The sequence below is a fragment of the Anomalospiza imberbis genome, chromosome 11 (genome assembly GCF_031753505.1).
Source record: "Anomalospiza imberbis isolate Cuckoo-Finch-1a 21T00152 chromosome 11, ASM3175350v1, whole genome shotgun sequence".
NCBI classification, from domain to species: domain Eukaryota; kingdom Metazoa; phylum Chordata; class Aves; order Passeriformes; family Viduidae; genus Anomalospiza; species Anomalospiza imberbis.
This window is the reverse complement of record NC_089691.1, coordinates 15,484,374-15,499,095: the sequence shown is the minus strand read 5'-3', so window position 1 is coordinate 15,499,095 and position 14,722 is coordinate 15,484,374. Positions and strand designations below refer to the sequence as shown.

Here is a 14,722-nt window from a genome sequence, read left to right as displayed (position 1 = left end):
AGTTTCATCGTCACAGTGCCAGGAAAACCACAAAAAGTTCACAGGAACCTTAATTCACCCTCCCCACGCTCACTTCTCTAGGTTGAGTAATTCTAGGCCTTGTTTTTTATTAGCTGAGTGAATGTGTGTGCATCTGACTCAGATTGTCACCAGTGCACCACCACGCACACAGGCAGTGCAGGTATACCAAAATTTGCTTTAAATGCCTTCTTTAAATGCTGTTCTTATCTTCAGACTTCCCAAAGATTGGAGTCATTAAAATCAACAAAACAGCTCTCTGGGAATGGGGCAAAAGCACCTGAAAGCACGCAAAAATGGCAGGAATGTTTACAGCTCACTGAAATTACTTGACATTTCTCCCATAGGTGAAAGAAATTTCTAACAATTATTTTTATCTGTCATCTTTCCAACATCTCTTACATCTGTGCTCTCAAGAGAACCACGACCCTCTTTCACTTCTGGATCTGATGCTCAATTACAGGAGCTGCTGCTGAAGGGCATTTCAGATCCAGTCCCTACAGCAGATGCAAAGGAGATGATCCCTTTATGTTCCCCCATTGCAGCACCATCCTTGACCCCAGTCAGAGGCCAAGGTGCATTGCTTTAGTCTTTATGCAAAGTTAAAAAGCAGAATCCCACCAAGGCACACAGCACTGAGCCAAAGTGGCACAAGAGTATAAAGTGCACTGGTGTAACAGCAAGTCACAGAGCAGAGACCACAATATCTTAAAAAAGGGCATCTCTTGAAGCTGTTTTTTTGATCCACTGCTTGACTCATCATCATTCCTAAACTTAGACACCAACAGAGATGGGGGCGAGTGACACAAACCTGGATTCCTGGCACAGACCAAGGAACATGAACGCACCTTTCTAAGCACCACCCATGGAAACTCCTCTGACATGTGTGGCTCCAGCATTACACATGGTCAGGAGCCCTCTGTAATGGGACGCACATGGCAGTGGAATGTTGCTGGGAACTCTGTGTGATTCAAAGGGCTTACTGCAGCATTATTACAGCAATCTTTCAGCATGCTTTTACTCCCCAGCCTCTCCCCATTTTGACAAAACAATCCTAAGCCTTTATTAACAACGGGGTTTAATGAAAACCATACATTTCATGATGAGTGTTTGGTCATGCATAGGAGATTTGTTTGGAATCAGGATCACTTCTCTCTAGGAATATGACAGGAGATTAAATCATTAAAAATGTATAGTCTGTAATTAGTTTATCATTGCCAGAATTGCAGGAATATTTTCCAACATAAAACTGATGCCACCAGCAAGAGATCATTTTGAAAGATCAATGTTGCTGAGATATCAAAAAACAAAGTAATTAGGAGACAGCAGGCACGCTGTTCTCCTCTGCACTTCTTTTTTACTTTTTTTTTCCTGTAGACACAGACACATGCATGCATATATAGACATAGATAAAAACTATGTAACTCACTTCTTATAAATCCAACCAGTGATGGGACAGACTCTATGAGCCACAGAAACACTACTAGTGATTGTCTTAACTGACATGGTGATGTAAGATTATTCTGAAGCCATCTTCCAAGCCTTGAGGATTTATACTAACTGCATAATTCTGGGGAAAGCAGAGAAAGCAAAGCAAACAGGATCTTGATATTAGTTAATTATGGCACTGCAATATTTTCACCGGAGGCATTTTAGAAATAAACTGCAGTACAGTGATGCTGTTTGTATTGCAAAAGTTAAGGTGGTTTCAGACCATAAATTATAAACCTCATTTTTCAGATTTTATGACAGGGCTATAAAGAAGGAACCAGCCTTAGCCAGTTTTCTTTTATGACATAAAAAATTAGCTATTTGAAAGCTATACATTTATGCATGAGTTCAATGGCTTCAAATAGTTTTTCCCCTCCCACACACTTTCCAGCACGGACAAAGCCATGGCCAGATCTGATGGCCATTCTCCTCTTCCTTTATACTGTGCCCCAGTCCCTCAGATGTATTACTACTTAAAATCAGATTATTTTGTTTTCCAGGCGGAATTAACAACCTTATGTGAGTCAGCATTCCTGGACAACTCTTTGTATGTATTTACTAAGGAAATATTAAAGCTGTCATTTTCAATATGAAGTTCAGAGACCCCTGGGGGACTAATTTAAAGGGGACTGGAAAAGATAATTAAGAAAAGTCAGTCTACTGTCAATAGGCTTAAACTCATTGAAAAAGGGTTGACACTTCATCAGGAAAATGACTAGGAGACTCACAAATAAAAAATTAAAAGTAATAATAAAAAAATGAAACATTCACTGAAATCCTAGATTTCTTTTTCCAAGGAGAATATGAATTTAAAGCAGTACAGAGGGTTGATGTCAGCTTCCAGTGCAGTTTCACTGCAAAGCAGATGTCAATCCTAGGCTCAGAGCTCACATGCATCTCTGCCTGCAAATGGAGCAGGGAATTTCCACCACATCCATGGCTCTGCAGTGAGGCCACCACTTCCCCAAGCTGCCACTGAGCCTCCACCTCCTGCCTGTGGGCATGGACAAGTGGAGGCAAACACGTCCGCTCAACGCCCTTCTGAATTGAAATGGACTTACTTTCTGGATCTGGGTTTTTTTGGAATCGTGCATCAGAGGAATAAAATGTCCACCATTTTTAACAGAGAAAACAGACTGTCCTTGCCTCAACTGGCCAGTCCTTTGTCCCTTCTGACTGTAGTGGGACACGCTGCCTGGCAGTCATCTTTCTCATTTTAGAGATCTCTTTCTACAAGACAGCAGGGTATTTACACAGACACATACCAATGGGGCCAGGAGCAGAGATCAAGCTCTTCCTGGACTAAAAGTTACCTTGATGCTTGTGGGCTTGACTTTTGGGAACTGAGGAAGCCACCATGTATTGACCTGAAATTATCCAGATCCATGTGCCAGGTCTCTTTCCAAATGGGACACAGGATCCTAAGTCACTTATTACATATTTTTAATATACTTCCCTCTGCCCATTATTATTGCCAAAGAGCTTTATGCAAGCAAGTCTTTCAATATACAGTTTGGTTTTACACATGCTTCTCAGGTAAAAGGGAAAATACAATCATTTTACATGACCATTCATTCACATGGCACTGACACTTTCTAGGTGAGCAAACATCCTTATTTTATGAATTATATATATGTATGTATATATAAGTGAGAGAGAATGCAGAGGAAAATCACTTATCAGATATTAGTCACAGCTTCTTGAAAGGAATATAATATTTCTGTTGAAGTACACTTTAAGTACTTTAAATTGAGATACAGAAACCTCTTCAACATCATTAACCTGGATTGAAAATATTCAATAAATAATCATTTTGCATGTAAGTAGGAAAGACAAATGTCTGATACATTAATTGTGAAACCCCTTCTGTACTAATGGTTGCCATAACCTAGGAGATCGATTCCATTATGGATATTTACACAGTGACCTATTAGGAATACACGGAAGTATCATTTTTTACATTGATTATCTATCCTTAAAACAGATAGTAATGTATACTTAAATGCTTGGATTCCAAAAATAATTTTTAACCTTTGTTACATACTCTTTTTTGAAGAGGAAATAGTTTAGACATTACGGTATGAAGAACACAAATTCAATTTATTTCTTAAGAAGAGAGAACAACTATGAATGCACATAAGAAAAAAAGTGTCTGATTTGTAATATTTACCTTGACTACAAATGGTTTTCAGCTGAACCCAAACAAACTATACAGACATTGCTGGGGAATCATAAAAGAAATCCATATTGAACTTTCACAAATTCTATTGCCTTTGGAAAATTCCTGAAGCAAAACTCCCCTTCTGAAATAGCTCCAGTACAAACCAACATAAACTCTAATCCGTATGCCTGATGCTGGAGGCAGAACATTTTAATTTGACAAACCTGCCCCGTGTCAAGTTTCCACAGTAAATAGCAGAACTAATGGGGAGGCAACTGCAAATCCAGCCGAGAGCTCACAAACAGCCCAAAGGTTACACTTGAGGGAGATCCCCTCCAGCCACTGCTGTCTGCACCCAGTTCACGGCACCTGCCCCTCTTCTAGCGTGGGGCAGGGCTACTGTGCCACCAGGGAAAGGAATAACCTCCTCTTTGTGCTCCAAAGGAGAAAAAGTCCATGGTTCTCAGGCTAGATGGGAATGAGCAGCTGGAAATGGGAGCAAGGCTGTTATGAGCGATTCAAAGGCTGCTGCAAAGCTGATGCCCTCTGTCTGGGGAAGGCAGTGGAGGTGAAAGGCTGTAGCCACATCAAGAGGACAAGCACTTGTGGCTGATGATGGTCACTACTATCTGGAGAAAATGGAGATAGCTTAACCTGGGACAGCAGCTTCTTTGTAAAAGTGAGGTCTGGTCACCTTCAGGTTGGTTTTACCGCCAAAGAGGAAAAATGGCTTTTTTTATTTGGCTCTAAGTGGGGTTCTTCCCAGAAAAGAAAGGAAAAATAAACTACAGCCTCCTAGTATGTTTAAAACCAGCTGTCACTAAGTTAACCAAGCCCCAAAGAAGGCACGTAGTACCTGCTCTTAGCAAACTCACTTACTGATTAACAGATCAATTTAGTGATTCAGTGAAGTGCCTGTCATCCCTCAAAGCTGTCACCACACCTGTCAACAAAACCAGGCACCGACTCCTCTCTTAAGGATATAACGTGTCAAATTGAAGGTCCTATTCAAATCACAGCTTCCTGCCAGTTCTGATCTCCTCCTCCATCTTTCATGCCATAATCTTCTTAAAATGAAGAAAACCCACTGGTTATGGAAGTGCTGAATTTTCCACCTGCCAGTGAAGCCAGTGGTGGCACCGTAGGGACAACAGCAGCCCTGCAATGAAGCGCCCATCAATAATAAGAGGCAGAGGTACAAATAATTCCTCTCAGGCACTCAGAGGGAAGCCACTAATCTTTACAGCCTTTATCATAAAAAGGATTTTTTGTTAATGTTATTAGATAAATAGGTTGTTTTCAACATGAGCTTCTCCCTTGCTAGAGACAGCACATATATGTGGTGCAGTCAGGGAAGGGATATTGTCCTGTTGAATGTCTCCTGTCCTTCACAGCAGATGTCATCAAAAATAAAATTTCCAGTCCATTTCAATTCATCCAACAAACATGCAGTTGGGGAAATCTGGCGAGTACACTCAGAGGAGCAGACCTAAATCTCTTGTGATACTTATCTACAGGTTACTTATTTGCATGGGAATTATTTCAACTATGCACACACTATTTCTAGGTCCTGGGATGTGCATCACAATCCCACAAATGGTTCTCTGCAGTGAGAAGTGATGTGGACCAGCAGGAAACATTAACAGAAAGAAGCAGCATCATGTTTAACCCAGCAACAATTTGGCTTTATTAGAGCCTGTGCACAGTCTCAATCTACAAAAGCAAAATCTCAGCTGTGCCCAGCTCCTGCTCCTCCCCTCTCCATAAGGTCAGCAGAGCCAGCATCAGGGAATCTCTAAATTTGAAATAACTCTTGCAGAAAACTCCCTGCCACTGTGAGCACTGCAAACTCTTAAACCTGTTCTGTATGAGGCCCCATTTAAATCTTCTCAGCATCCTTTCTTTTTAAAGCATAAGCAGATTAAGCTCACTAGGCATCTTTCTTCAGCAATCACCATAGATGTATTAAAATACAGCAAATGAAGAAGGTCCAATAAGGCTGTAGTTAATGCATTATCTCAAATCCCAGATTGCTATAACTTTACAGAAGTAAAGAAATTAATCTAAGAAGAGACTTTAAATACTGTTTCAAGGATGAAGTATCAATGTATGGATCTTATGAGTGCCATTATCAGATAGCTATCTCTGGGTGTCAGGTGAATCCATTCACTGCTAGAAAGACACACACGGTTGTCAAGGCTTGACAATTATCCTTACTAATTACTTCTCTCCTACTGCCTTTTTCCAGTTCCAGCTTCTGACTGCTGCCAAACTATTCCTTGTAGTGTTACCAGAATGATTTCCACTGCTACATCACTTAAGTATGATGGGAAAACATCTGAACTAACTCTGCTAAAAATGCAGCAATATTATGTCACAGATCATGTGTGGCAAGTGTTAAGCAAACCAAAATGGTTTGCTAGGAAGCTTTCTTTGAAATAAGAGCTTGCTCTTTTTTCCACAGAAAACATTAATTTCCTCTGACATTGTCTCATGAGAGCTGTATCTGAGCTTTCATATATTTCATATTTCTTTTCTTTAAAATGGACCAACACAACAGCCATTTGAGCTGCAAGGCTCCAGAAACCCATGCTTTCAGTTTCTTGAAAGACTAACTTGTAGCACTGTAATCCCATACCCTGGAAATACAGCAATTCCCTTCCAGGGGACACACAGCTCAATGCATGCATTCACAATGCTTCAAAAGGAACAGAACAGGAACATATTATCAGAAGCAACATAAGGAATATGCATTTTCAGACTTGGGTCGTGGTCTTGCTACTGCTAAACTGTCTGATAAATCACCATATGGTTCAGTGGGAGGGCCACCAGGCTTTCAGAAATGGTATTCCAGCAACAACAGCCTGTAGCTTCCAGCATCACTGAGCAAAGAGCTCACGCTTTAACATCAGTGACTGGTATGTACGAAGGTCTCTACTTCAGTTATTTACATTTTTCCTAGTTAAAGAGGAAGCAAGGGGAATATTAGATGAACTACGGATTGAGGATGGGTGACTCAATTTATGTTCCAGAAATACTGAGTTTTACCTTTATTTTCTTGAAATTTCATCTTTTGAATGTAGCTCATTAAGTGAGTGCTCACATTCCTGCCTCCCAAACAGAATAAGAGCTCTCAAGAAAAGAATTTTAAATTAATCTTTTTTAAAATAGTCTGGTTATTGCCTATCTCCTATTTTGAACTGGATGTAATGACAGTTCTTTTTCTTAAGAGATATTATCATCCTGTCTGGAACATGCCACCTCAGGATCAAATGTGTCACTCAACTCCCAGAAAGCCACCCTCTCCCTCAAGAGCACTAACCTGCCCTAGGAGGACACAGACCACAGAGAAAGGAGCATAGAATTCTCCACTCAACCAAAGTTGATGAGAAATGAAGCAAAAGAGGCTTTCCTCTTCTTTTCAAATGCATTTTGTAATTTTGACTACTCATCTGAGGGTAGTTTTACATTTTAAAAAGCTAAACCTTCTACTCTTTGAAAACCCCTTGAGCACTGGATGCAGGTGTTGAGTATTGAATTTGTTATCTTATTTGTAGGCACTACTGCCCTGAAGGAATGGAAGTACTTTATGTAGGTATAAAAATTAACAAAAATCACTCTTACAGCAATCAGGTAAAGAGCAAGCACAAGAACTACTGCAGTTCTGAACTTCAAAACACAGAATGTCGGAAAAACATATATAAGCGCAAAAATTTAAAAATTAAAGAAATTTCATCAATTTATGGCACAATCAAATCCCTAAGAGCTCTCCCTTTCATAACAAATGTGTGAGAGATGTTGTACTACTGCATGCTTTTATTTCTCAAATTACATTCACCACTTGGGGTGAGCAAGTTTGCTTCTCCACCCTGCATTTAGTCCTCAAGAGTTTGTAAAAAAGTCTGTAAAAAAGTCAAATCTGCCCCCAGTCTCAGAGAAGAATGATTCATCCCTATTTATTAGGGAAACACTCTCAATTTTCTTTTCCTGAACAATTAACAATCCCATCTGGAGAAACTAATGCTCTTTTGGCAGACCAGGAGCCATTTTCTGTGCTTGAAGAAACCATTAACAACCTATTAGCCCACTGTAGGGGGAAAAGCTTTTTCCCACCTGGTAATGGTATTTCTACCTCTGGTGGAAAGCCTAAATTTGAATTTCTTACACATGTGTAGATCAGAGCTATGTTTTATTAAAAAAACTTCACTGAATGGTCAATGACCAACAATAACCAAGTGTCTTTGTGGGATATGCTAACAAAGTCAGTGAAGCTACAGGTATTTCCTGGAAATACAGCCCACTTTGCCTCCTCTCTGAAGCCAGAGGATAAAGGAAAGCCCCTTCTGCAGACAGCCAGCCTAGATGGGACAGTGACAGAAAGGGCATTTCTGGCCTTCCATAGAATGTGCTGAAAGGCCCAACTATTTAAGGAAAAAAGAATGTTTCTTATTAAGCCACGTAGAAAAACAGGAAGCAAGAGGACACATATTCAGGGATACAAATATTTTCACCAAATTGTTTTTTCTTTGCAGAAAGACAAGCATCTCAAAGCATGAACAAACACATACATTTTTTTTCTTCTTTTCAGCTACTTGATTTTTGTTTCATTTCCACCAGACAGTAAATTCTAGCTGTGTTTTAGATCCTTTTTCAACTTTAGTTAACCTTCCCATCCTGTCTGAAAATACAATGCCTTTAAACTGGGAAAATAACAAGGATTATGCTCATGTTGATGCATCCCATAGCAGGAATTCCTCTGGGGCAGGTGCTGCAAGAAACCAGCAAAGAGATATTCTTTATCCCAAAGAGCTTTTAGATTCAATATAAGAAACTGCAAAGGGGTTCAGGTGGAAGAGCAAGAAGGTAAACATGATACTACTGATCAGCACAGTCCACAATGAATATATTTCACAGCCTGTTCCCCCTTAGAATTAACAAGCCTTTTGGTGACCTGCATCGGAAAATCAGTTCTAATAAAAAACATTTCTGGATACACAAATAACCAGGCAAGAAGATGCATCTTCCTTTCTGGCTTACACAAGCTTTTGGTAGTCATCCCTTACAATGCAGTTCTTTAACACATGATAAAATGACCAAAAAAAGTGTCTTGAATAAATACACTGAATTTTCTCACAGCAAAAAACATGTCTGACGTCATTTATTCTCTTGGCACAAAACTATAGCAACTGTTTAGAATTTTTCAGGAAAAAAACCCCAAAGAGAACCCAAAAGAAGTAAAATGCAATCAGTAAAGCACAAGTATAATAGATAATTTAAATAATTTCCTGCTTGCTGCCTTAAATCACGATTAACATTCGTGAAATCTATTCTGATTGTTTGAGTCCCAGTGAAATGGCTTCCATGGGAAATACTTTCTGACAGCTACCAACCAGCCCATTAACCACATTAAAGTTTTAACATATTTGTGCAATGTTTCTTTTATCCCTCACACGCCTAAATATTATCCCTCTTTGTTATTTCCAGAGAGCCTACTGGGATAATCATGAAGGGGAAGACATCCCAAAGACGTTGGACTTGCCCAGTGGAAAGGGGCTGTGCTGAGAGCACTTATCAAGCCTCACGTGTTCCTAACCAACATGCCAGGGCTCTCATGGGCAGCCAGCCTGGCACAGCATGGAGTGTGCACCTGTTCTAGTGCTCAGAGCCCACAGCCCAGACACATCTGAGGGACCTGCAGCTCCCCTCCCTGTAAGCCTCACACGCTTCATGGCTGTGCACTGCAGCCTGAAAAAGTTGCCTTCTGGCATTTAAGTTCCCAAACTTCAAAAGCTACGAGCAGTTCTCGAAAACCTGACTCCCTGTTGAAGACTGAAGTGGCCATCTCTACTGAGAGTAATTAAACAGCCCATTTAATAGTTGCAGGAGCAAGTTTCTCTTGCTGCATTGCTGAAGCCCCCTTTTCTACCCACGCTAATACTTCTGTCCAAGAAGTGTTTGATGCTGAGGTTCGGGTGACTCCTCACCTCACCTCAACTCTAGCCCAGGTTAAAAAGCCTCAGAGCATAGCCTCCCTACCTGCACTCACCTCTTACCATCACTGCTGGGGAAAGGAAGCTGACATGAGTGTAAACAGTTCATCCTTCCAAACTGACCAAAGTCCTGTTCATTACAGTCAGGGCCAAATGAAGCCACCTCCTCATAATGAACCCCTTTTCCTTGAGGGAGACTGCAAGACACTCACATGGCAGCTACCTAACATGCTGAAGCAGCAGAAATAGCTATCATCTGCTGTCCTCCTCCTTCTCCTCACATAGACAAGTAACTTTTCCTGAAGAACAGAATTTAGCAAGCTCCCCTACATATTTTCCCCCCTTTTTTATCATACTGAGTACCCAGAGCAAATGCCAGTAAATTCAGTGGACTGAGTACACAGGAAGCTCAGCATGCAGAGCTCACCTTTACAACTGGGAAGAGACAGTCCCATTTTTCTAACTCAGACAATCCTACATTTCAAGTAACAATCCTATTGAATCTGCTACCTTTCATTAAAGTAGCTCTTACAACTCTGTAAAATCCTTCAACCTTTGTATTGATTTTTTCTCCTATTCAAAATAACTCTCCTTTACAACAAGAGCTGGCTGTCAGCCTCTTATCTCTTATTTTCACCCCATCTGATCCTCCTTCTCCTTGTCAGTCTTTTCAGATTCCAATTAATCATGTAGAAAATCAGAGACTTATGTTAAGAAGAATGTAGAACTCTTAGCTCATCATTAACATACTGTAATTGCAGTGTAGTGCTACTGCCTCTGACCTTTTCAACAAGTCAGTCGAAATCCTCTGGGGAAAGCAGGACATTCCCAGCCACAATGAAAAGGGTTATCACTGATTCATGCTACTGGATAGTTATTTCAAAATAAAACTCCAGATGCATTGTAACATTTGTAATTCAGTCTAGAAATTACTGGGGCCTGGCAGACAGCAGGAAGATGCAGCCATAAAACCAAACTGCTGTTCTATTCCTAAATTTTGTCTGAGTCTCTACACGAACAGTCTCAAGATACACTAACCCCTCCACTAAACATATTTAATTTCAGACCGTCCTCTCCTGTTTCTTCTTAATTATCACGGGACATTCACAGAAAAGATCAGCCAGATGGAGACTAAATATTTCACTACTATAAGATGGAGCATTCTGCACTAAAATGGAACCTTGATTACAATAAAGTCATTAATTAAAGTCTCAACTGACTCTACTGTCAGTATATGGGAGACACTAAAGACAACTGAGAGGAGGCAGTGTAGCAGCTACACTAAGGAAAATAAAACAGCAAACCAGACAGTGATAAGATGATGCTTAATTTCCACTACTCACAGTGAAACAAGATGGAAACTCAGAGATGTGTTCAATATATCCATCCATTTTATGTCTTTAAAATGATGACACACTGCTTTCCTGACAATGAGAAACTTGAACAAGATTTAAAGCAGTGAAGAGCAAAAACGAGTAAAGCCTAGAGACTCTGGGAATAAAATCTTACTTTACTGGAGATAAGATGGAGATGTAGATTTGGCTTTTTAGGTAAGACAGAGATGCAGATGTGGCTTTTTAGTACATTGCATGTTTAGAATATTTTATGGCTATCTGGAGCCTTGAAGACTGTGGGGAAAGGGGAGAGAGAAGACTGTAAGAAAACAAAAAAACCCCTCCATGCTAAGTGTCATTTTGAAGAAAAAAAAATTAAACGTGAAAATCCCCAAGCCATTTCCTTGTCTGAATGATTAAGTCAGAGGTGCTGTAAGAAATGCAGGTGGAATAAGCAGAGCATGCTAAATTCCCTGGACACTCTGCAGCACAGACAGCGTGAGTACGGAGCCAAATCCTCACCCAGAGTTTCACCAGCACATCTCCCATCAAAGTTACTGGGAGCTCTAAGTATCCCTTTATAAGTGTGGATATGGTCCTTGGAGAGAATATTACATTGAAATTACTTTAGACAGTCATAGTATCTCACTGTGATATATTCCCAATGGTCCTCTTTAGGTCCTCCTATCATTTTTTGACTTCTACTTTGCCATATCCTGACAGATGGAGGTATGGAAATTTGAAGAGCAACAAGTAAACAAAATATAAGGAAATAAACCAAACACTGGCTCTCTGTTTCACAATTAATCTTTACTTGTGCTTGAAATCAGCACCAGAGATCTTTGCAAAATTACAATTACCAGATATGCTGGATGCCAGAAATAATAAACCCAGCTGCAATACAGGGTGTTAGTTCTCTCCTGTATAGGAAGAGAACATGCTGTGGTATGTTCATCATTTAATGTCATAAAGTGTGTGCAAATCTAAACAGACTCACAGCTGCACCAAGAGTAAAATTACAGAACAGAAATTGTCTCATTTCTAGCATTACAAAGTAAATATTCCCTGCCATTCATAGGTGGACAGAAGGCTGGATGTATACTGCAGGTGATTCCAGGTGTGATACAAAGTCCTAATATTCAGGATAAAACAAAACAAAACAAAACAAACAAACAAACAAACAAACAAAAAACCAAAACAAAACAAACAAAAAAAAGAAACAACAAAAAACCAAACCAAACAAACAAACAAATAAAAAAACCAAAAAAAAACCCAAAACTGAGTAACTAATCTCAGTTTATTCCCTGTAGTAAAGGCTGCTGTGCACTGAATACCACTCATTTCTTCCACTTTTATGACACTGATTGTCATCTGCCTGTGATAATACAAACTATCAGAATTTAAGTAATATAATGAGAGATAGAAGAGCACACGATGATAAACTCTGTCAAGGTTATCTGAGCATTCAAATTAGAGCAACTAATTGTAGATCTAGACCACACAGATGTCAGTATGCAGATTGAAAGAGAAAAGGAAGAAAATCAAAGTAGCGAGAACAAAGACACCATTAGAACCTGGAAAGTCTTCTAAGGAACACACTTGAAGAGCAGCAAGAATTGTTAATGCAAATGACTGTTTTGTAATAATAATAATTTAATAAAGTGAATACATAAACATAATGTAAAAGCTTGTTAATTGACATAAGAGGGTGTCAGCTCTTCATTTTCTGCCAGGATGGTTTGTGAAGGTGGTGGTTTTTTTGGTTGTTTTGTTTGTTTTGTTGTTTTATTTGGTTGTGGAGGGTTTTTTAGGTCTTTTTTTTTTATTAATGGAAAAGAACTTGAAATTTCCAAAAACATGCATGTTGGTACTTGTGGGTATGAAGTCACATTGCTCTTTCAGAAGCAATTTAGCCTAAACAGTGCAAGTTTGCTCATGTAAGAGTAAGAGGATGAGGTCTCTATGGCATATTGCAGTATGGTCCTTGGAATAAGATACTCATTTACTAAATAAATTACTGTATAGTACTCTATAATGGTGTTCACATTATAACTGACAATTAGCACCATTAAAGAGAATGCTCATAAACAGCCAAAGCTCACATCAAATTAACACAGCGATGATTAAAATCACTCTTCTGATTTCTGCTCTTCACAGAAATAAGCGGCATTTTGCATAAAAATTACTACGAGGCAGCTAAGAAAAAAATTTAAAAAATAACCCCATGGTTATGCTGGGATGGTGGTACCTCACTCCAGCAGCACACAGAGCACTGCCACGTCAGCTCCTCGCTTGCTATGAAACATTAAGCACTGGGTGTCCCTCGGAGCAGCCAGCCAGCACAGTGAGCCCTGCCTGCTGCTAGGAACCAGTTTGGTGGCACGGGAGATTAAAGTGCTGCAATTACTCCTCTTGGCTCTAATGAGGGAAACCCGGGTTCTCTCCTGGCCTGAGGGAAGCTCATCTTCTTTATTTTAATTTTGTCACTTTTCCACTTAAGTGGCTTCTAGCATTTGCATGTCCACTTATATTACTGCGGCTTCAGAAAGAAAAAAAATAACCTGAGGAATTATAGTGGAGAAGAACAATAACAAAATACAAAGGAGCCAGCAATTCATTAAAATTTAGAAAATGCAACATTAAAAACTTTTCTAAACTCTAAGAAAAAAAAAAAAAAGAGCCTTTTTCTAAACTGGCACAGAGCCCATGTCCTCATTAGGACTCACACTCCACTCACACAGCAATACATTAATGGTATCACTTTAATGCAGCATCCCAGCACTACTTCCTGGCCTCACCCAGATATTGCTTGTGAAGTGGCAAGAAAGAGGGGAAAAAGCAGTTTCTAGTGAATGCTGACCAGGCCTGGTATCAATCTGGATGTACGTGGAAGTTTGAAGCACATGGACATCTCTGATCATGAATGCTGCTTCAGAGAGAGCCAAACTCATAAAGGCTTCATAAAGATCAAGTATCACTAAGGAAAATCTAATCAATAAATAAGCAATGAAGACCACATAATGAAAGAATACCATTACACGTGCCATAGTTTAAAAAGAAGTCACAATATGCTACATTAAAGTACTGCAAGATAATACGCCTTTGATCCAACGTGCCTTTAAAGCAGGAAACAAAAGGATGTTCTCATATAACTTACTAACTAATTTAACATATAAATCATAAAAAAATATGATCCAGATGGGCTTCAATGAAGGAAACCAATTAATGTAGACAGCCTTACTATCTGACACATTAGTTGTAATAATAAAAGCCAAACAACATGGTCAAACAATAATGCTCTGTATTATATCTGACATTTGTAATTAGTTTCTGTATCCTCTTCAAGAAAAAAAAGACTACCAGCAAGCACTTTGTTTCCCAGAGGAAAAAACTTCTAAACTTAATGTGCACAGCCCTCATTCTATGGATGAAGCTGATCTATCTGTGCTCCCTTGGGATGTGCTTTGGAACTAATGGGTTTTGCATAGTCCACATCTGGTAGCAAAATAAATACTTAGAAAACATTTCCTTTCAGCTGCATTGCCACTGTAACTGCTGCAGAACTAGAATGCCAATACCTACACACTGCTGTAAGCTTTTCCTGCATCCGTGGGCTCAGAATAATCAGAATGATTTAGGCTTTGCTTTCTGTAGGATAGAATTTTGGTTTATCCTTTCTACAGCCTCCCTAGAAATGCTACTTCTCAGAGGAAGTAGAGTGTTTTTGG

General features: G+C 39.5%; 1 protein-coding gene across 3 annotated transcripts in view; it reads right to left on the bottom strand.

The window, feature by feature from the left end:
• Positions 1–14,722, bottom strand: part of PTPRG (protein tyrosine phosphatase receptor type G) — a 389,287-nt gene that overhangs the window by 158,043 nt on the left and 216,522 nt on the right. The window contains exon 3 of one of the 3 annotated variants that reach the window (XM_068202112.1): positions 6,535–6,628. The exons of 1 other annotated variant lie outside the window; for it this stretch is intronic. Coding sequence is in view for 1 of the 2 variants with exons in the window: in XM_068202111.1 (XP_068058212.1) it covers positions 6,500–6,550 (51 nt within the window). In the remaining variant the exon portion in view is untranslated. Of the gene's footprint in view, positions 1–6,499; positions 6,629–14,722 lie in introns of those variants that run through there. One more of the 3 variants, XM_068202111.1, reaches the window with a different exon arrangement.